Source organism: Amaranthus tricolor, chromosome 13 (genome assembly GCF_026212465.1).
Source record: "Amaranthus tricolor cultivar Red isolate AtriRed21 chromosome 13, ASM2621246v1, whole genome shotgun sequence".
Taxonomy (NCBI): domain Eukaryota; kingdom Viridiplantae; phylum Streptophyta; class Magnoliopsida; order Caryophyllales; family Amaranthaceae; genus Amaranthus; species Amaranthus tricolor.
The window spans coordinates 7,562,354-7,586,085 of NC_080059.1; the positions used below are offsets into that span (position 1 = coordinate 7,562,354).

Sequence of the window (23,732 nt, forward strand, 5' to 3'; positions counted from 1 at the left end):
ATCTTTTTAGCGCGGGGAATTCATTAATGTTAATTACGTAATCGTTTCCAATCATGAATTAATATGGTAATTAGTTATTACTTTTTATTCATGTAATTAACTTAACGTAATATTTTATTATTTTAATTTATTATTAATAGTTAATTAAATTAACAAAATTACAGTGAATGGCTGGTAACCAAGGAAGAGGAAAGAGTTTTTTTATAGGCATGTTAAGCGGAAATAGTTCTAGGCCTACCAGACTGAGAGGGGACCCTCATGAAAGGGGGTTATGGGTTCAGCTAGGCGGGCTAGGCAGGAAGAGGCGGCCAAACATAGTTAGGCCCAACGTTCGAGTACGCTGCACCAAGTGCGAACCCATTTTGAGGACCAGATGAGCCTGCAGAGTAATTCGAGGGCTCCAGTGATGAGGATAGTGACTACGAAGGATCTGTTGGTCGGCCAGTTGATTGGACGGTCGTGCGAGGGCATGCCGGTAAGTTTACAAGGGCAGGCCCTAGTACGAATAGCTGCAGATAAACCCTCGTCTCGATCAGTTACGATTACGTTGGGAGTCTGAGCTTTACCAAAAATATCTCTCAATCTCTCCAACACCCACGAATATGACACAGTTGCCTCATCTCGCATCAAACAAAATGCAACCAAGAAGTTGTGATTGGTTGGTGTCATTCCAATTATTTCACAAAGCGGCCACTTTTGTTTGTTTGTTTTGTAAGTTGTATCTATCAACACAACATAGGGCCACGTACGTATCATCTGGATGGATGTAGGATTTGCAACTAATAATCTACTCAATTCTCTTCACTATCCAAGTATGTCCAAACCACGTAATTATGCTCTATGGCCATATAAAGACTATGTTGAAGCAGAGTCCTACCCTCCATCTCTTCTCTCCTAATTGATTGTCTTACATTATAAATTTGATTCATACGAGCAAAAAATCAGGAAAATTTTGTTTAATTGAGGTCATGATAAACGCAGGTTGCATGCCGGTTGCACTAAGCTCTCGTATGTGCTGCGGAATATCTACAGTCAACCTTTTTGCCCTTACATGACCATCTTTGTACACTAAGAACGGGTGGTTGTGTCTTCCTTTTTCACTAGGAAACACCCTCACCATCTAAGGTTTTTCCCCTGGTTTACGACTACTACATACAATCATAAATTTACACCTGCATGTTCTACTTTTAGAACCAGGTCGGGTAACATTATCTAAGTTATGCAAATCACTCCTAATATTCCCATAGCGGTGACATCTTAAGTACAAACTAACTCTAGAACGTCCTTCTTTTTGTTTATATGAAGCACGTGTAAATTCAAAACCAATTCCTATTGCTATCTCATCGGCCCAAGCATGTAATTCATCTACAGAATCAAATTCCCTATCCGTAACAAATCTACCAAAGTAATCTACATTGTCTCCTAATTGCAAATGTAAAATAATTTTTCAATCATTAATAAATAGTATTTAAAATATAAAATAAAACATAGATTAGGTTAATAAATATTATATAAATAAACACTAGTAATAAAAACATTAGATATTAAATAAGCAATAATTTAGTTTAATAATTAAAATTTCAAATAAATTAACAATAACAATACAAAATATTACATAAATAATAATTAGGTAAATAATATATATATATATATATATATATATATATATATATATATATATATATATATATATATATATATAATAAAATAATTTAAATAATAATAAAATATAAAATAATTTAAATAAATTACTACATTATAAATTATAAATTAAATAAATTACTACAACATAAATTATAAATTACTACAATAATTTGAATAAAAAATAAAAAATAATTTAAATAATTTTAAATAATAATAATAATAATTTGAATTATAAAATATAATAATTTACTACAACATATATTAAATAATGATAAAATAAAAAATAATTTAAATAGATAAGAGGAATAAAAATTAAAAAACAAAAAAAAAGAGGAGTCGCGTGCGACCCACCCGCGGCCCGGTCGCGCGTAACTAGTATTCATCAATTTATGTTTTTTTAAAAAAAATTGAATCGATTGAATTACTTACCGAATCGTATTCATGCTCATTTTGGTTCGCAATTGTGAATCGATTTCAAGTTTGAGCTTGTTTTAATTTAGAGAGTGTTTTTAGAGAAATGTTAGAGTTTTTGAGTTTGTAAATTATAAGAGACAGTATTAAAAATTTATTATATAAAAGATAACGATAAAATAAAAAGGGTGACAAAGTTTGATAATACCGTATTATCTTGTTTATGTATGGATGAATTCTTCCTCTCGTCTACCCATAACGCGCTTTTATGGCCCCACTCCATTTTTCCTCACAAAAATTTCATTTCTTTTTTCAAGAAACAAATTCAAATTTAAAATATTCACCAAAATTCTTTTTATATTTTAAATACTTTTATTTATTGTAATAAACAAAAAACTTGAACCTTTTCGTTTGTACTTTTGCTCTGTTTTAGATGTACCTTCCAAATTACAGGCAGTGTATAAAGTCGTGATGAAGAAGACTAAAAACTGAGGAGGGTTCGTTTTCTGTCATGGTTCTCCTTTCTGGGTTTTGATTTTTTGGGAGGATTATGAAGATATGTAGATATTCTGTATGTAACTGTTATGGTTTTGGCTTTAGACTTGTCTTCTCTTTGTCTTCCTTCATTTATAAATATAATCAACAAGTGTTCGTTTGGTGTCTCATCTTCTTGTTCTAAACATGTCTCAGAAAAGAACCCAAGATGATTGTTCTATTTCTGGTACTAGGATTGATTTAGATGGTGATCTTAGTCCTGATGATAAGCGTAGGAAGGGTACTCCTTCTTTTAGAAGGTTTTGATCTTTTCTTGTTCTGGGTTTTGTTTTTGTTGTTTTTTATGTTTGCATGCTTTTGTTTTTTTCTTTTTTGATTGAATTGGTTTGTGGGTTTGACATATAAATGGAAATTGTTGATACCCATATGTATATAGGATGGGCCGAACACTCACTTTTATATGTATGCCGAATCATTTTGACTAGTATTTTTATTTTAGGGTTTAATCAAATGACTTGAGCCATAGCTAGATAGACCTGGACCCAGATTCTCCTCTGCTTACCTGTTCACTCTTTGTTTGATTGTCTTAATTTTGATTGTTTATGCATCTTAGGAGGAAATGAGGTAATGGGCATGGCTCAATGTTGGTACCCTTTTGTAGGTATTGGTTTATTTATGAGGTATTGGTTCGGTTTGGTTTGGTTTTATTTTTGGAATGAATTTTGAAGAAGTTTTAATGAGTTATTGTATTGCTATAAATCATGTTTCTATATGCTATAAGTTGATTTCTGCACGTTGTGTTGACAAACCTATATCTTCTTTGTTGTAAATATCATCATTGTAGGATGGGGGAAATTAGCTGAATGGGTCAAAATGAGAGGATTGGTGCAATTATTCTAATTATTTGCGTAGTCTAAGTGGGTTAAGCCTTTTGAAGGAGGAGATATTTGATTTCTGTATTAGTAATGATGTTTTGTGATAAAGGAGATTTTTTTGGTGTTTATATATGACTTTATTATTGATAGGATATCATTAGGGCATTCACCTTAAGCTAATAGAAGTCTTTTTTTAGTGCATTAGTACTGTAGTTTTCTCTTAATGGGTGTGCTATTGGTATGAATGTGTCTCTTGTGTTAATTAATGTCATGTATGAAGGGTTAATTATAAACAACTTCTCTGTTATCTGTTATCACTAATAAGGTTAATGTTGCGTACATCTAACCCAAACCTCATTCTGGGTGAGAGCCACTTAATGGCATTTGATAATGGAATTTGTTGCAGTAGATGGTTCTTATACGCCAATCCTCATCCAAGTGAAAGATAGAACTTTTGTATAATAGGGAGTGACTTGAATTTTCGGAAATGGAAAATGCAATTTCTTTCTTGGTTTCTGCAAGTAAGATGACGTTGAAATCGGCATGAATCCTTTGCTTATACTTTTGTGACTTTCTAGCTCCTTCAAAAATGCGGCTGTGTAGTTGTAAGAAATAGATGGATGTAGTTTTGTTAGCATGAGTTCTATTAGAAATGGATGGATGTAGTTTCACTGTTAGCTCTACTTGTACTAATGTGTATGTTTTTATCAGACATTCTCTGCTTAAATGTTTTTTGTGATGTCTTTATTGCTTTGTATTTTCTTTGAGACGATTTAGCATATGGCAGATAAAATTTCTGAAATTTGTGTTTTTTTGTTTGGCATTATAGTGTGGTCCTGGAGGTGATGAAACTAAAGAGTTTCCAGAATGCGTTGGAGCCTATGCTTCGTAGAGTTGTAAGTGCCCACAAACTATTCTATGTAATAAGCTCTGTCCAAGTAATGGCATGCTGCTTTTTCTTTGCCGTTTTTCATTAATGAAACTTTATATAAAATTGCAGTTCATAAATATTGTTTTCCTTCTACCCTGTGCAATAATGACAAGTTTTTTCGTCTCAAATTATAGTGGAATGTTAGATGACTTATTAAATCATATGTATTTCTTTACTTATGTGAAGTTATGTGAAGTTGTAGATGATATTTGCTACCAAGGATCAATCGGAAACAATATTTTCATTCACACTAAAAAAGGTTCAGGTTACATCGGACCCTTCAAACCCTGCTTAGGTGGGAGCCGCTTCATGGCATTGGAGTAATAAAATGTTGTTTTTGTTTACTTATCTTTAATGCGTGCTTTGCTAAGTTGGAATAGCATCAAATGTAATGCTAACTAACTAACTATACTAAAGGTGATTCATTCATAGACTGGCTTGGGATTGTGAAAAATGTTAAAATATCTCAAGCATGTAATATGACATTTAGCTTAGCAGTCCGTCTTATGTGAGACCGTCTCACAGTGAGACAACCTCAAAACAAGAAGCCCATAAGCTAAAAGCTTCTATTATTGGGCTATTTAACCCCAAGTATGAGATGTGTCTCATGGTGACACCGTCTTATACAAGAATTTGCGTTAACTTAGAGGTTGGAACAGCCACCATAAATGTAAAATCCGTGTATTGTGGAAAGTTATGGCTACTTAACGATAATTTACCTTCTTTAGGTCAAGGAAGAGGTTGAATCTGCTATAAAGAAACACGTCTTGAGTTTGAAGCGGTGAGAAACTTGTATATCTTGATGACTATAGTAGTGAAAACTATGGCTATGATTTTAATAAAACTGATATGACTTCCGAAGATAGATATCTTAACAGAATTGTTCAATATTTCCCTTAGGAATTCCGATGAAGATGTATTTTCTTGTGAATTACGGAACCTACAACTGAAGTTCTTGAGCGCACTCTCTCTTCCAGTGTTTACCGGAACTCGAATCGAAGGCGAAGATGGCTCAGCAATTAAAGTGGCTTTAATAGATGCTGCTACTGAGGAAGTCGTCCGATATTCTCCTGAATCGTGTGCAAAAGTAGAAGTTGTTGTTCTCGAAGGAGACTTTGATGGTGATGAGGGAGAAAACTGGACTGTAGAAGAATTTAAAAACAACATTGTAAGAGAACGAGAAGGGAAGAAACCGCTTCTTACCGGAGATGTACATTTATATCTGAAAGATGGCACTGGTTCTGTTGGTGAAATATCTTTCACTGATAACTCGAGCTGGACAAGAAGCCGTAGATTCAGATTAGGGGCTAGAGTGATCGGGAATTATGATGGAGCTAGAATTAGAGAAGCAAAGACGGAATCGTTCATTGTCAGGGATCACCGTGGAGAGTGTGAGTACCTCGATTACTTTAAAGTTACTAAATGCCTCTATACATCTGTCTAATGGAACCCGTAAACTGTTCACGCAAAATTAACAATGCAAAACCATAATAAATAGATTTACTACGACCATTTGTTACAATATCATTTTTACATACTTCCTCTGCTTTTTAATAGTTGTTGGTTGCTATATTTCTGTTTTGCACGCTATCCAATTCATAATTCTAATCTTTAATATCTTTAATTTCTATGATAAAAATTCTAAAAAGTTGGTATTATGAAAATATGCATTAAAACAAATCAAACAAAATCCCAAATGACTATGTTTTACATTATACATTTCTGCTTTCATTTTTTCGAGTTTGGGTGTTTAAACTACTTGGATTAAGTTCTTTCAATGCTAACATCGAACAAGAGTAATTGCATTTGGACCTTACTGTCCCTTGTATCTTGCGTGTTCTATACTAGTTCAAACTAGTATAGAGCACAAAAGATCACCCCCGATTTACCTTCGACAGTCATATGTGAATTTCTCTACCGAGATTCAATTTATTATTATATTTATGCTCGTTCAGGTTCTGTGTGATGATGGTTAATACAGGATTGATACTTTTTTTTTTTATATAATCTCGAGATATAAGCAACCATTTTTTATGACCATGCTGTCTGAGAAAAAGCTTCTTCTTGCAGTGTACAAAAAACACCATCCCCCGTCTCTATCCGATAAAGTTTGGCGACTGGAAAAGATTGGAAAAGATGGAGCATTCCACAAAAGATTAACCTTAGAAAGAGTGAGGACAGTAAAGGATTTCCTGATTTTGCTCAATTTGGATCCTGCACGGCTCCGAAATGTAAGAATTTTGGACTTGCGTTGTAGGCATTTTTTTTCTGTCAAATGATGTTTCTACTAAGGGTCAATCAGAAACAATCTCTCTGTTATCATTAACGAGGGTATGGTTGTGCACATTCGACCCCCACAAACCCCACTTATGCGAAAGCCATTTTTTGGCGTTGGGGGTATGCAATGTTAATGCAGTGAATTAATAATTAGAAGGCCAAGTATTCATCATTGTGTTTTTAATTCATTTTCAGATACTTGGCTCTGGTATGTCTGCCAAGATGTGGGAGGTGACTATAGAACATGCTCGAACGTGTGTACTTGATAAAAGAGTCTTCTTGTATTATTCTCCTATATCTCAGCACAGGAATGGCGTGGTCTTCAACGTCGTGGGACTCGTAATGGGGCTTTTTTTAGATAGCCAGTTTGTTCCTGTAGACAATTTGCCCGAAAACGACCAGGCATATTTCCTTTCCTCGTAATCTAAACGTCAAGAAAGATACATTTTTCTTTATTTTATTGTGATATTATCGATTTTGAATGTCATTAACATAATCGTGATCTAAATCCCGTCCAGATTGATTCACAAAGAATCGTCATCGAAGCTTTTCAACATTGGGACGGAGTGATCTCATTTGAAGATATGGAGTCGCTCATTGCCGTCTCTTCACAGACAACAAGCTCTCCGAAGACTGAGACGTCAGATGCAAGGAAGCTTATGACACCGCAGCAAAGTGTAATCGATTATACGCAACCAAGCACATCGTCTCCTGATAGTTTCTCTCCTCTCTATTCATTAGGATGCTTGAGCAGCCCGGATGATTTTCCCCTGCAGGCTATAGATGGCATAGACCTACGATATGACCAGGCTCTTGATATTCCAGTTCAAATTAGTAACTCGCTGTTTTGCCCATCTCTTTCGATGACTCAGTCTTTCCATGACGACAATCATCTAGGGTTCATGGACATTGACTATCCGTCTATTCAATCGGAAAACATGAATCTGGAATCCCATACGGGATTACAGGATGCGTACAGTGGCTTCGTTAGGTCTCATTCTGCAGGTCTTACTACCAGAGGACCAGCTCAAAGAAGGTGGAAAATGCTTTCGAGTATTCTAAGATGGTTTCAGATACGGAGACTGGTGGTCACTAGAAAAGCGCCTTGTGCTCAAATACAAAAAACTTGGTAATGGGTTTCTCTCGAAGCAATGAGGTACTGATGAATGTATATAACACCATTGTATTTTGGCAACTCTCGAGTCCCCGTCATTTTTTATCAGCAAAGCAACACATTTGGAATGTAGATGATAATGAACCGAACCTACTTGGGTTATGGTGGATCCTGTGTGTCGCACTAATGGTTGGTTGGAATGACAAATGATGTGGTGGTCTTAGGCTGGACTTCCTACTTTCGGGTTTATGGGTTTTTTCTGTAAATAGCTCTGTTCCGAAAAAAATAGGCTTTAAGATCGGCTTCCCATCGACAATAAGGTAAAAAGATTAGGATATGTGAATGTTTCGATTATTGAAGTCAAATATCTTTCAAGCTTGTACTTTGTATAGACGCATAAAAGCATTTCTTTGAGTTATAGCGCCCGACTAAACTCTGTTTAAGTCGAGGCTTGCAATCTAATGGGAAAACAATAATAACTCTTGAACTGATCTGGTTTAGTCGAGTCTAGTCTGTTGATCGAACTTTTAGCTTAATTCTTTGTCAGGAAGGATGTGTTTTTATTCAATTTTGTCAGTTTGGGCTTGTGAGCTACATGAGATGTGTTTTCAACTGCTCCATTCTATATGATGTAGTTTAAAGAAATAATAATGTAATTGTTATTTTTTCCTTTGTAGCTCAATCAAGTGGCCCAATATAAAATCTATACATGACTACTGTTATAAAAGAACATTTCTTTGGTGAGATGGTCTTAAAACGAATAGTTGTATTCTCACAATTTATACTAGTTGGATCATTTTATTTATTTATAGGGTACGTCTCATAGTTAAATAAAATGGGTTAAAATAATAATATATATAAAATTAAGAGAATGTAGAAAGTAAAAGCGATTAGTCATATCTAAAAAAATAATAAATTCATTTGGCATACTACAATAAAAAAATGTGGCAAATTAAGTTGCACACATTTTCCTTTCCTGATCCAGCCACATAAAATTGTTAGAAATGGCTGAATACAAGGTCCTTAGATTCGGTAATTTACATCTCCTTTAGAAGCATGGCTGAACTACCAGGAAAACTGGTAGAAGAATCAGCCTTGGGTTTAAGAATCTGGACATCCCTTTCCTTTGGGTTGTCAAGGGCTGTGATAAGAACAAGTTACCTTCCGAGTTCCTTGCCGCACTCAGTCATGAAACAGGAATTGTTGTGCCGCTGTGTATCTAACTAGAGGCACTTGCCCAACGAGCCATAGGCTGCTTCATCACGCACTGTAGGGGGAACTTGAGGGTACCTTTGGGTGCCATTGGTGGGTCTCCCACAATGGAGTTATTAACCAATGAATGCATAAAATGGAGGATATTTGGAAGGTCGGAGTGAGACCGAATAAGGGTCCTGATAGATTCGTGAGACTGAGAATACAAAGAGGGTTATTATCGAAGTTATGTTAAGATTGAATAGTGGAAAAATTGAGAACTCAGTGAGTTTGAGAAAATATGCCGTAAGTGTAGTTAGCAAAGGCGGGAGCTTTGAGATATACTTAAACAAGTTCTTAAGCACATTGCTGAAAATGAAGCAGGAAAAAAAATTTATATTTATTATAAATAAAATATTTGTGTATTTAGCACAGCAGCTTGTGCAATTCAATTAGTTTACATTTAAATTTACATAAAATAACATTTTTGTATACATCAGTTGTTCTAAGAACATCAAAGTATAAAGAATACCATCAGTTGAGGAGCTCCCTCTGATCACGACCTCCTCATGATTAGGAAACTGATCAAAATAGTTGTTGGATTTGAAAAACTAATCGTTATCTCCTCCTTGATAAATAGATAATCATTTCTTCATCCAATTTCCATAAAACTCTACATCTCTTACTCTTTCTAATTACTTTATTTAATTACCAGATTAATGAATCTCTCTAAGTACTCTTTCAATCTCTTGAATTATTCACTTAGTTCTTTAATTATAATACAAAAAGATCCTCATTTATAAAAAAGAAATTCAAAAAATTAACAAATGACCAAGTTTTAATGTTATCATTCACAAATGAAAGTAATTTTTAATTTAAATAAACCATTCATATCATACAAGTCAGACATCAATGAAACAAGATCATGACTATTAATCAAGTGCATTTTTAAAAAACGGGGCCCACAACTAGATTAATTAGTGCAAATTAAAACTTAATAGAAGTAGTTCTTATCATACAAGTCAAACATCAATGAAATAAGATCATTATGAATATTTTACTTCACACTTCATATCATGCTATTAATTTAAAATACATATAATCTAAGAAAATCTTACTATCACCATTCACCACCCCCTAAATTGAACTTCACAGTTCACACATTGCTTTCCATCAAATTATTATAACATTCCCTGACTAAATTTCATGTAATATGTGCTTTGAAGAATTATGGGAATAGAGCATATGTTGTTGATTCAAGTGGAATAAATATCATTTTTATCACCTACTCATTTACTTCTGACAACCTACCATGTAATAAAAAAATATTCATGAAAAATAAATTAAATTTTTTTGTTTTTATTAGAAGTCAAACTTGAGCAACTCAAATTGGGATCCTTTCTTCAATTCTTACAGGCAAGCCACCTTGCATCTTTGCTGTCAACAAAGGCACATATACGGGTTCAAACCCGTCTTCCACCATTGGAACTACCCGAAACCTCTCCAAAACAGCAGCAACTACCCTTTTCATTTGCAAGAAAGCCATCTCTTTACCAAGGCAAATCCTAGGTCCAGCTTGAAAAACCGGGTAAGAATACGGGTCACGAGGCACAAACTTCCACCTTTCCACTTTAGAGCCGTCTTGAACAACTTCGGGATCCTAAACAAATAATTTATAATGTCGATTATATGTTATTAAATGTTAGACTATATAACATATTATGAGACCTCAACCATCAACTTAAACTTTTGATTGAGTTGAATCCTTTAACATGATATTAAAGGCCAGCATGACAAGAGCTCATGAGTTCGAATCTCAACCAACCCTCATTTAAAGTGGCGTGACAAGAGCTCATGAGTTCGAATCTCAACCAACCCTCATTTAAAGTGGAATATTCGGCGCCAGGTATGAGGAGTGCCTATGTTGCATCCACACTTTTAGCCCAATGGGCTCTCGTGTGAGGGGACATGTTAAAGAATATAACATATTCAAGGTATTTCAACCATCCCCTTAAACTTTTGGTTGGATAAGTTTCTTGACATTAAATATTAATAAGTTATTAATGAAAAAAAAGAGTTATAATCAGATCAGCTCTAAAAAAGAGGTGATCATTGTGCTTACCTTATTGAGACTCCTATGTTCAACTTCCAACCACCTCTCAGGCTGGAACTCAAGCCAATGTGGGCCCCAAATCTTCTCTAACCTTCCCATAGCATAAGGGTGGTAAGTAATCCTAGTACCCTTCTTCACATATATCCCACCAGGAAGGATATCATCATCCATAGCCTCTTTAAGATCAGCTGCAACTGGAGGGTAAAGCCTCATAGTCTCACACAATGCAGCATGGATATAAACCATTTCTTTTGTTTCTTCAAAAACTGAAAAATTTTCTGTTATTTTCTTCTGTTTTCCTTTACTATCAATCTCTTTTAGTATCTCTTCTTCAACTGATTTGTTCTTATGAAGTAGCCAAAAGAACCATGTCAAAGCTGCTGATGTAGTATCTCTACCTGCTAAAATAAAACTAATCACAATATCACTCACAAATTTCTCATCCAAATGTCCAGATTTTAAGAACCTTGACAGTAAATCATTTGTTTCAAATAAAACAGTATTCATCATCCTCTCCTGTTTTCTTTGCTTAACAAGATTATTAGCGAATTTTCGAATCTCAACAATACACTTTCTAAGCCTTTTTTCAGACCCTATATTCAGAAATCTACTAATTTTCCAAAGAATTGGGAAGAAGGATTGATATCTTCTAGAACTTATCATTACAGCATCTTCAAATGCTACTGCAAACATAGCTTCTGGTAAAGAAGGTGATAAATATTGAGGATCATACCCAAAAGCTATCTTACAAATATTATCAAAAGCAAATCTTTTGAGTATATCTTGAAGATCAAGAACTGTTCCATTCTTGGCAGCCTTAAAAAGAATTGGTATAAGACGATTTTCGAGCTCGAATTCGACAACATCTTGTACAAATGTTCTTAATGATTTAGTGTTGAATTCATAGCTAGCAATTTGTCTTTGAACTTTCCAAGTCTCACCATCAGAATTGAATATTCCATCACCTAAAAGGTCTCTAAGAACACCCTTTTGAAAAGGTCCTTTTTGGTAGATTGAGAAGCGAGTTTTGAGGATGTGTTCAACGATGATAGGATCAGCGGTCAGGATGCTCTTGACACCCAATGGACGGTGGAGAATGAAGGTGGAAGATGGGGAAGAGATGAGGAGTTTAGTGAGCCATTGAAATACATTATCCTTTTGCTGGTAAACAGCTATGAAATGACCTATTAGAGGATATGCTTTAGGTTGATTATTATCTTTTGTAGGAGCTGTTTGGAAGATGAAGATTTTGACAAAATAGAGTAGAAGAATTGATACAAGGATAAGTAGTGATGAATGTAAGAACTGAAAAAGATCAAACATGGCTTCTTAGTAAAGGGAAAATACAAATCATGTAACATGTTGCATTAGAATACACATACATTATATATAGTAGTGCTAAAACAATCATGATATCATGGCTGACCTATTATTTGGAAGAAAAGTGACATTAGATTTTGCAGCATAAAATAATAAGGAAGTTCTGAATATTTTCAACCATTAAGAACTCTACCAACTACCCTAAACGGCTATAGAGCATTCCCACTCATATCAAAACTCTTGTAAGAGAGCTTTTAATTAACATGTTATTGTTAAATATATCATCGAACTTATACCCAACAAGACACCCAACAAGACCAGTAGAAACAGAGAGATGACTGCAAACAAGTCCGATAAGTTTTCATCTAAAATCAATTGGTAATAGAAGGAGTAGCTCATCAAGCTTATAGGTAAATCAACTTCTCTCAAATTCTTCGATGTGGATTCCTTCTGTCCCTTAATTTCGATGTGGATTCCTTTTGTCCCTTAGTTTGCTACCAGAGATAAATTGAAAGAGACGGATAATTATGGATATAGTTTTTCCATCAACATGGGACTTACTACACACGCGTAAATCGTGTAGCGTAGCCGTGCAAGTCAACATCGTCATTTAGAAAAAGTATTTTTGGTCAAATTATTAATATACGAAACTATCCATACCTGATAAAGTCACTTTTAATCATTTATACAAAATGGCGAAACCTGAAAAAAAGAAGTGATGTCAATAATATAAAATAAAAAAGTTACAATCACCATCGAATAAATTAAGGCAAATGCCCATGCCGTGTTTTCATATTTTGGAAGCAACGTGTAATGTCATCATTTGACATACTATGAAACAAATCACACTCAAAATAAGTTACACCAGCATCATTCAAAAACTCATCACAAATTTTATTGCGTAAGTCGGTCTTGATAAACTTCATTGCAGAGAACATTCTTTCAATAGTTGCAGCGGATACTAGCAAAATCAACGCCAACTTCAAAAGCTTAAAAAAAGTTGGGCACGACTTATACAAATCAGTACAAACCAACGTTTTAGAGAGATCACCAAGAGTAGCTAAGTTTAAAAATCTCTCATCAGCTAGAAAAATTACCAACAAAAGCATCTAACTCAAAACTAAGACAATCAATGGCCAAATCATCAAAATCATCAGGATAAAGTTTTGCCACATTTTGAGTATGTTCTTTTTTTTACTAGGAGCATTTTTCAAAACAACACTACCAACACTTCTATTTTTTTAGCAAAAAACACTAAGAAAGTAAGAAAATTACCTTTCTTTATGGATGTTTCACTATCATGACCTCAAAAAGGTAATCCAAAAACAAAAGCAATAACATTTATTATGAGTAACTATTTACACCAGCAATATATATAAATACATTCAAACGATTCTTATAATCAATCTTACCTTGCTCCGATTGTTTATGTAGAGCAACTTGTATGGATTGATTTTGCATCATAAGATCTTCACATCTTTTTAAACATTTATTACGAGTACTATTTACGCCATCAATATGTGTATCAAATCTTTTAATATTATTCCAAGTCCTAAAACCAACACTGGCGGATGCCTCTCCTCCTTGGAAACTAGAAGTTCAATTTCACTTGCAAATAAATAACAACACAAACAATAACAAGCATCATTTTTAGGACTATATTCTAACCAATTAGAATACTAAAGATACCACTCTTCTTTAAAACGACATGTCGATCCATGCTTTATTTGCAGATAAAATTTTTCATGATGTTGATATGAAACTCTTTGAATATAAGCGTTTCTTATCTCATCATGATCATTTACATTATAATATGATATTGGGTTTCATGATGCTTGATGTTCAGTTTGTTGAGTTTCAGCAAGTGAACTTGGTGAAATTTCAGACCTTGAACTAGAAGAAAAATGTGATTCGGAAGCAAGTCTTTTAAAATACCTATCCATTTGCAACTCTACAATACACAACCATGAATCATTAGTAATGATTCATAACTATATATTAATCACTATTAATAATCCTAATTTCAACATCAAATTCAAATTCAAAAACCCAATTCATGCCAAAAATTTTACCCAATTCAAAAAATCCCCAAAATTAACAACCCTAACCGTGTATTTGCAAATAAAAAGGTAATATGATTAATTTCAGTATCATTCCAACCTTATAAATTACTACAAAATAATTTTATTAATTTCAGTATCAAGATCAAATGACAATTGCAAATAAAAAAGAAAAAATAACCTTAAAGAAGAAGAGAAATGGTCCAATTAATGATGGAAATTGGAGAGAAGGGCAGAGGGACCGCCGGTGGCTAGTGCCGCATACGGCAGTCGGGCGTGGGCAGTGCAGCAATAGACAATGGTGGTGCCGACAGGAGACAGCAGCAGTGGGGTTTCGGGATTGGAATGAAAGTCGAATGTAACTGATGACCTTTTCTTTGGGAATTGGGGGGTATTATTAGGTGGGTAAAAACGAAAAATAGAAAAAAAAAAATAATTACACCAAATACATTTCTACGCAATTCAATGCGCTTGTTGTATAGTTTATATCTAGAGTTTTTTTTTTTTTTTTTTAGAGAAGAGGAAAATTAAGAATCGGATAAAATCAAATTAGAATAGAAAGCAGCCAAATTGGGGCATCCAACACCCAACCTCATCGCAAAGGCTAGACATAGCCCATCTAGCTAGTCTATGAGCCACATCATTACAATCTCGAAAGCAAAAGAGAGAAGAACAAGAACTAAAGACCTTGATAAAATGAATACAATTTTCAACAAGGGTTTGAACATGAAAACCCCTTCTGATGCTGCCATTCAAAGCATCAATAATATTTTTGCAATCTCCTTCAAAGATGACACAACTAAAAATTTGATATTATGAAAAACGGGACGAGATAAATAAAATAAGATTTCACATGACTATTTTTTTCTTGTATAATAGCCGAAATATGTAAATTACCATAGAATAGTGAATAGTGCAAAACTGTGTTTGGTGCAAGTATATGAAACGGAGAAAGTATTTAAATATTCCCTCCATTTCTTTTCAAACGTCTCGTTTGCTTTTTGCACGTTTGCCAATGCACTCATATAATATTTAATATCTCTAAGTATGAATGAAAAAATTACAAAAAATACGTATTAATACACCTTATGTTGAGATGAATCAAACAAGATCTCATTTAACTATGTTTTAATTCATAAATTAAGAATAATTACAAATTAAGAGTGGCTGATGAATAGTACTCAAAAAGTAAACAGGATGTTTGAAAAGAAAAAGAGATAGTATATTATTTGATTTTATTTTGGATTTGAGTAATATCAATTGACTTAAGATGAAATTAGATAGTTGTCAATAAAAAATTTCTCCAGATCTAGAGTAGATGAGCTTTAGTTATTGTGTCGGATCATAAGGACACAAAATGCTTATACAAGAAAAACTATCTATGTAACTTCAAAGATAGTCACTTCAAGAAGTCAAGATGGATATATAGACTTTTATAAACTTATACATAGATATGGGCACAAACTTTAAAATATCGACTATTGAGTAGAAAGAATAAGAAAATGATCTTGTATGTACTTTTCTCTGGGTGGATAAATTTTTTTTTTTGATTCAATTCAAAGGGACACCAATCACCATTGAAATATTTCAATTTGTGGTTGAAATGTATTAGGTGTCAATTCAATCCATAAGGGCATTGAGCATTATGTACAAGATGAAGATCGAAGAGTATTTTAGATTGTGTGGAGATCTAAGTTATATACTCTAAATTGGAGAGAATTATTTTGAATATTTAGAGAATAATAAGTATAAAGTAAATATAACATGTACTATGAAAATAGTGGGATAAATTAGTGTCAAAACTTAAGTCCAAAAGAAAAGGCAAACAAAAGCAACGAATACTTAAAACAAAGATTAGCGACGACTCGTCACTTATCCTTAGAAAGCGAATGTTGGACAGAACTCAAAGCCGACTCGTCGTCGAGGAAAAGTTAGCTCAACATTTTGGCGATGACTCATCGTTTTCTTCTAGAAGAAATATTTTGCGTCTTTTAGTTGGTTTGTTGATGATTTTGCTTATGTAAAGTTGTGTTCTTTCATGATTTCTGACCGTTGATCAGTTATTTGTTTGGATAAATGATATTAGAAGTGTGCTAATCACTATTTAAAATAGTGGAATTTGCAATGGATAAAGTTAAGTTGCACATAATCTCATTCTCCCAATTGTACATTCATCTTTCATTTTTCTAATGGGCGAAATAATGCTATTAGGAAAACATTCTATGTGTCTCGATTTGGTATCGAGTTTCTGAAGACTTTTTAGTCTAAATGATCTTCGATATTGTGTTGGATTTGTAAGTGCAAGTGTCGATTTCAGTTTCACACGTTTCTTTTCTTAGTGTTTTAATAGGTTGTTCTTTCTTATACATCTTTATTAAGTTTGGTGCTTGTATCATTCTCTTCAAATGTAAAAAATATTTACAACATTTTGCCATTCAAACCTATTTTGGGTTGAGCCATTTTGCATTCATATCCCTTCAACTTAAATATTTATGCAAATTGTTTTTGTACTATTCATTTTGAGCACTATTTTTGGTTTTCTTTAATTTTTCGGATACTAGGTGATTAATACTTGATAAAGATATTAACCTTTTGGTGATAATGGTTTGATAAGTGTTGACTTTTTAGTGATAATGATTTTACTTGTGGTTGTTTGAACGTACATGTTGATTATTCAGAGTTGTTATTATTTTGGTTATTTAGGTTATAAACATTTTTGCAGTAAGTAGTTAGCCAAGGTGGGAGCTTTGAGTCGAACTTAAACAAGTTCTTAAACACATTGTAGAAAAATAAAGCAGAAAAGAAATTATTTATTATTAATAAAGTATTTGTGTATCTAACACAACAGCTTGTATAATACGATAAGTTTACATTTACATCTGGATAAATAATAACTTTTTTTGTATACATTAGCTATTCTAAGAACATTAAATTATAAAAATTAAAGAGGGCTGCTTCTAAATACTCGAGTTGAGGGGCCCCTTCAATCGCGCCCTCCACGTGATAATAAAATTGGTGAACCTTCTTTTCCACCCTCCCCAGATTCTACCTTAGACGGGACTCATTGGGATGATAATAATGAAGCTCTAGAAAACTTCACATTTTACAAGTTTTGCTGTCACCACACATTTCAGCCTGCAGGGAAAGAAGTTAATATAGGTATGCAGTAAATCCTTCTGATACATCTGGAAAAATCAATACAAAAGAAGCTTCTCGACATTCGACAAGTACGATCACTGCCAGATTTACCTTCTTTTTTCTTGATTCGAGTATCTCTTCCATAGGCGGCCGACCTGAAATCACAGGAATATTTGCTAATCAGTGCACAGAAATACCGACCTAGTATTGAAGTTCTCGAAATTGATTAATGTCGATAAAGCTGTACGTTGAGTGAATTCAGTAGGTAGTATCTGTTACCTGTTATCTGAAGGCGATATTTTGCCCACACACCATAAACTGCGTCTGCTATACTCGAAATCTGAACAATAGATAGTTCCTAAGTAACATTAACTCAACATATAGGAATGCCCAGAGTGAGAACAGATGACACAGAGAGATTACCGGCTCATATTTGGTAATTGCGTAAACCCATCCCAAACCAACAGCTTCATACAGTTTCCTGAAAGCCTACAATAAATTTTATACGTGCGATCATATTTTAGTTCAAGAGATATGGTACACCGATGCAACGATAAATGTAGTGTTGCTATCTTTGAAGTATGCAAATCAGAAAAACTAGTCATAGATGATACGATAAGAATGGAGAAAAACCTCAACATCGGTTACTACTGTTCCATCAGCGAGAATTGCATGTATTCTTCCCATGACCTATGAATAATAGCAAAAAAAAAAAAAAAAAAAAAAAAAAAACCAATGTGTCAAGCTGAGAACACGAAGTTGCAACAGCGATAATTCATAGGGTATTAAAGGTCATACGACATTGGTTTGAAAAATCAGTGCAAACTTCATCTTATTCAGTTAAGATGATACTCTTTCCTTATATCAGTAGTCACAGATACATGATTTATATTACATGCCACATGACTTCATATGAAATATATATGTTGATCACAAGAAGATTCATTCATATAATAAATTAATAAGAGATTTGGAGTTGAGAAACCATTTCAACTCAATTATTCGGAAATGCTTGATTTATACTAGCATTGAAAATCCAATAATCACCGATTTTCATCTTGGAAATTGCAATCCTGTTTTTCTTAGGCGATTGCAATGTTCAAGTGATTCTAAGTTGTTCAACCAAAACAATATTTGTTGCTTACTTTCGGTCCCAAGCCCATATAAAGGTTTTGACAACCAACTCAATAAGACATTGTCACTTTCCATGATTATGAACAAAAAATCAATTCTCATGGAGGCATCCTCTACTAAGCGATGTGCTAGACTTCTTAGGCCTAGGTGTAGTGAAAAGTATGCAAAGTTTGCTAGGTAATCGTCTGAAAATGGCACGCCACATTGTCCAAGTGTGGTGTCAAATGAGTAAGGGTAGGTTACTTCTACTAGGCCGTCACCCAAAAAAAGCATGTCACATGGCCGGAGTGTGGTGCCAGATGAGTAAAGGCACATAGAGCATACGCATAGGAGATTGAAAAGAGCCCAAGGTACTAGGTTAAGATTGAGATCCTAGAACATTGGTAGCTTACTTGCAGGTTTTTAGAGTTAGTAGATACCATGAAAATAAGGAATGACATTTTATGCATATAAGAGACGAAATGGTTTAGAGATAGGGTCAAAACGATAATAGGGGAAAGACAAGATTATAAATTGTGGTGCTCAGGACATGATAGAAACCGAAATAGAGTTGGAGTAATTATAGAACGACAAACATCTAAGGATGTGATAGAGGTATGCAGACAGAACGCTGGGATTATAAAAGTGAATATGGTACATGGTAAAGATATTTTGAACATCATAAGTGCCTATGCACCGCAAGGGGGAATAGAATAATCAATTAAGAGAAAATATTGGGAGGATCTCGATGATATGGTGCAAAACATACCGATAAATGAGAAGCTCTATATTGGAGGAGATCATATCTGAATGGGCACATAGGGATAAGTCGTAGTGACTACGAACGCGTCCATGAAGGTTTTGGCTGTGACACTAAGAATGTAGAAGGAAAGTCCATTTTGGATTTTAGTTACTAACAAATGGTTTAAGAAGAGAGATAGTCATTGATGACTTTTAAACTAGAATAAACGCAACCCAAATTGACTACTTCTTGATAGGGATGATAGATAAAAGTAGTTGCCTAAATTGTAAGGTTATTCCAGGAGAGTGTAGCCACCCAATACAAACTTCTTATCCTAGTGTTCGTTTTCAAGCAAGACAAAAGGTATAGAGAGCCAAATAGGAACGTAGGATTAGGTTGTGGAGATTAAGAGACGATAATGTTAGAACTTTTGCTAGAAAGTTGTTAAAGAGGCAGCTTAGGAGATGACATTGGATTCGGAGGATACTTGGGCAATGATTAAATACTGCATCACCCAAATAGCTAAGGACATTATAAGGGAATCAGGAGGTAACATCGTGGTAAAGAAGGATACCACATGGTGAAATGTGGAGGTCAAGACAGTGATTAAAGAAAAGAAGAAATGTTCCTTTCATTAGAACAATGCTTAAATGAAGAAAACTTAGCTAAGTATAAGACAATTAAAGACAAGACAAAAATAGCCATTCATGAGGTATAATTAAAGGCTTTTTTAGAATGTTTGACAAACTAAATTCAAAAAAAGGAGAAAAAAATTTGTATGAGATCAAAAAGGAGGCATGCAAAAACTAATGATATAGGTGTAGTAAGTGTATTAAGGACAAAGATAAGGATAAGGATAAGGATAAGAATATCCAAGTTCAAGATGAGAACATCAAGTATCAATGGAATTAGTATTTTGACAAGCTATTTAATGTAGAACAAGGAGATGTGTTTGGAGACACAACAATAATTCCCTTTGAAGAAAATATGGAGATAGAGGGAGCTCTGAAGAAAATGAAGCTAAAGAAAGTTGGTGAAGATAGTATACCCATTGAGATATGAAGATACTTAGAGTTATTTGGAGTAACTTGGCTAACTGATCTATTCAATAAGATTTGGAGGACAAACAAAATGCCTGATGACTGGAGAAGAAGTTCTAGTGCCCATTTACAAGAACAAGGAAAATATCCAAGATTGTTCCAACTACCGAGGAATCAAAATCATGAGTTATACTATGAAGTTATGAGAAAGAGTGACAGAGATAAGTATGAGTAGATGTATTAGCATATTAGAGGACCTATTTGGATTTATGTCAAGATAATCTACAATACAATAGAAGGAATTCATCTAATGAGACAAATGATGAAGTACTATAAGGCCAGAAAAAGAGACTTGCATATGGTTTCTATTGACTTGGAAAAAGCATATGACAAGTTAGCAAGAAAAGTACCTTAGTGGGAATGACATAGAAGGTATTCCCAATAAATATGTTAATATATTACAAGATATGTATCGAGAGGTGAAAACAAATGTTAGGACATGAGGAGGATCAGATTTTCCAATCACAATTGGCCTTCATCAAGGCTCGACCCATAGTCCTTTTCTTTTTACATCGGTACTAGATGAAATAACTCGATCGATACAAGGAGACGTGTCTTAGTGCATGTTGTTTATTGATGACTTTGTTTGTGTAGATGAGATTAGAGGGAGTAATTACTAAGTTAGAATGATAGGGACTACGGCCGGAGACACAAGGGTTTAAATTAAGCTTGAGTAAAATAGAGTACATGAAGTTCAATATTAACACAAATGAGTAAACGAGAGACACTATAAAGTTGGAAGAGAAAGAAATCGCTCCAAGTGGATGCTTCAAATACCTTGGGTCCATTTTTTAGAGTAGCGAGATAAAATTAAGTGTAGGTGGAAAAAATGGGAAAGCGGTTCTTGGATTATTATGTGATTAAGGTGTGGTCTAAATAAAACTAAAGAGAAAATTTTATCGAACGACTATTAGACTAGTGCTACTATATGGTTCAGAATGTTGAGCTTTTAGAAAAGATTATAGCAGGAAGATGGAGTAACAGAAATGCAAATGCTTCGAGCCTTCGATGGTTGAGTGGGCATACCTTGAGAGATCGAATTCAAAACGAAGGTATACGAAAAGGTTTAGGAGTAGCAAATATTGAAGAAAAGATGAAAGATAATCGCTTAAGATGATTTGAGCATGTGCAAAGACGGAATATTAGCTAATCCGTAAAAAATATGGATAGTTGGAACTTATCGGACTTAAAGACAAGGCGAGAAAGATCGACTTGGAGGGTGGGAGTGGAAGGTAATATGAATGATTTAGACTTATGGAATGAGATGGCTAAAAATCAAAATGAATGAAGAAGAGTTCATATGTAAGATCATTGGAACTAATATTTTGGTTCATGTAGCCAAATCTAACCTTTCAGGATTATGGCTTTGAAATTGTTGTTGCTGTATGATTTTTCTGTTGAGGTTAAGATGGCACTTTCAAGCCAAAACTGTCATGAAACATACCTACTCTACACAAAAATAAAAGTCATTTTATCCCAACTTGTATATTTGGTTTGTATAATAATTAAGGAGCGCAAGGAAAAGAAGGGAAGGGTAAGGAAAGGAGGGGGGAGAATAATAGGGAAAGTCTCCCTTGGTCCCTTATTTGTTTGAGAAAAAGGAAGGGAGAGCAAGAGAAATAAAATTTCCCTCCAAAACCATTTGGGAGATTTAGTTATCAACAATGTGGAGGTTTGATTATTAAGGGACTTGATCACTTCAAATCCCTTCCTTTTAATTCTCCTCCCTCTAAATTTGATATCCAAACAAAGGAAATTATGTCCCTTGAAATTCCTCCCCTTTCTTTCCCTATTATTCTTATTGATTACAAGGTAGGCTACGAAAAGGAGATAGCTACATAAGAATCAAATTCAAAATCTTCCTTAAAAAGTGCTACTTGCTCACCAACTGACAAGACCTATTTCTCTAATTATATCTATTGCAAACCAAATGTGATAACTCTATTCACACAAAGTAAAACAATTTTGGGAACAGATTATATAATGCAAATTCAAATGAAACCATTGTAATATGAGACAAAAGACAATTACAGTAGTGTAATCAAGGCCTTGATTATCCTCAGGTGAGTAATCCTCTGAGCTTATATCAACAAATTTGATTGCTCCATAATCATTATCCCTCTCCCTCAACATCTTTACCTAATCATCCAAAAAAACCCAACAACTCAAATAAATTTCCAATTTAATCAAATAACATCCCCACAAAACACAAAACACAAAAAAAATAAAAATAAAAATAAATAAATAAATTAGAATATACATAATACCTCCCTCATACAAAGCGGGCAATCTCCATCATACAACATTTTGATCTTCCAATTTTGATCATCATCAATTTGTTTCTTTTCTTGAGTATCCTTCTTGGGTTTTATAGGATCCAATGTTGTTCCTTGAATAGCACGAAATGTACCATGTCTAAACCCTTCAAATTTACACAAATCAAGGATTATTACAAGTAATTACCACGCATTTATTGGAATTTGTTGTAAAAATTGGTTTAAAAGTCCGAGAGGAGAGATTTGTACCAGGTTTGGCTTGATGAAGAGGGTGCAATGAACGATGGAAATGGGTGAGAGATTTGGAAGTGGCAAAAACTGATGTTGCTGAGAGGAAGCTATGGTATGTTCGTCTTCCAATGGAAATTGCTGGTCTTAAAGCCATTGCTTTTTTTGTGTGTGTTCGATTCTTTGGTGGGAAAATCTGGTTTTGCAAGGGAAGGTTTGTCAAGGTGTTTTTATCATTGTCACAAACTCATAGTACTTCTCTACGCGTAACGTGGCGAGAGTTGATCCGTATAATTTTTTAAATTTTAATTAAAACTAGTCTAACACAATTGATAAATAAATGAAATGGAATGAATCCTTTTATAGCTAATTAGAAATTCACAAATTGTTAAATGAGACGATTTTATTGAAAGACATATCTTATATATAGGTTAAATAGCTCATTATATATATGTATATATATATATATATATTATGAGAATATAAAACCGTGTTACAAATACAATCTAAACACTTTTTCATCTTTAACACTTTTTCATCTTTGTGGAAATTAATAAAAAATGCATTTTCACTACAGTAAAGAACATGGTATAATAATCAAATAAAACCAAATAAAGTAAAACTCAAAAAAACATAGTTATGAAATTCATGTTGTGTCGAGTCATCTTGGATTGTGTCGAAGCGGATCATATGCTTGGCAGGTC

At 33.9% G+C, this 23,732-nt stretch overlaps 3 protein-coding genes across 8 annotated transcripts; 1 reads left to right on the top strand and 2 right to left on the bottom strand.

The window, feature by feature from the left end:
- Positions 1-2,434: 2,434 nt before the first annotated feature.
- LOC130798660 (calmodulin-binding protein 60 A-like) lies at positions 2,435-8,429 on the top strand. 3 transcript variants are annotated; one of them, XM_057661743.1, is made up of 8 exons: positions 2,435-2,626; positions 2,746-2,849; positions 4,255-4,321; positions 5,085-5,137; positions 5,257-5,747; positions 6,427-6,587; positions 6,829-7,035; positions 7,152-8,429. In XM_057661743.1, exons 1-8 carry the CDS (start codon positions 2,606-2,608, stop codon positions 7,764-7,766), a joined length of 1,719 nt encoding a protein of 572 aa, XP_057517726.1. In that variant the 5' UTR covers positions 2,435-2,605; the 3' UTR covers positions 7,767-8,429. The 3 variants fall into 3 exon arrangements, with proteins under 3 accessions (XP_057517726.1, XP_057517727.1, XP_057517728.1); XM_057661744.1 differs by lacking the exon at positions 2,746-2,849 and having other exon boundaries at positions 2,436-2,626; XM_057661745.1 differs by lacking the exon at positions 2,746-2,849 and having other exon boundaries at positions 2,447-2,552.
- A 1,420-nt stretch (positions 8,430-9,849) lies between these two features.
- On the bottom strand, positions 9,850-14,944 carry LOC130798661 (cytochrome P450 94A2-like). 4 transcript variants are annotated; one of them, XM_057661749.1, is made up of 3 exons: positions 14,613-14,944; positions 11,061-13,073; positions 9,850-10,598 (listed from the first exon to the last, which is right to left on the bottom strand). In XM_057661749.1, exons 2-3 carry the CDS (start codon positions 12,372-12,374, stop codon positions 10,323-10,325), a joined length of 1,590 nt encoding a protein of 529 aa, XP_057517732.1. In that variant the 5' UTR covers positions 12,375-13,073; positions 14,613-14,944; the 3' UTR covers positions 9,850-10,322. The 4 variants fall into 4 exon arrangements, with proteins under 4 accessions (XP_057517732.1, XP_057517731.1, XP_057517730.1 ...); XM_057661748.1 differs by having other exon boundaries at positions 11,061-13,962; XM_057661747.1 differs by having other exon boundaries at positions 11,061-13,979.
- Positions 14,945-17,210: 2,266 nt separating this feature from the next.
- On the bottom strand, positions 17,211-23,312 carry LOC130798662 (uncharacterized protein At5g50100, chloroplastic). Its single transcript, XM_057661750.1, has 8 exons — positions 23,050-23,312; positions 22,792-22,946; positions 22,556-22,663; positions 18,203-18,259; positions 17,993-18,058; positions 17,849-17,909; positions 17,681-17,724; positions 17,211-17,566 (listed from the first exon to the last, which is right to left on the bottom strand). Exons 1-8 carry the CDS (start codon positions 23,183-23,185, stop codon positions 17,528-17,530), a joined length of 666 nt encoding a protein of 221 aa, XP_057517733.1. The 5' UTR covers positions 23,186-23,312; the 3' UTR covers positions 17,211-17,527.
- Positions 23,313-23,732: the final 420 nt, after the last annotated feature.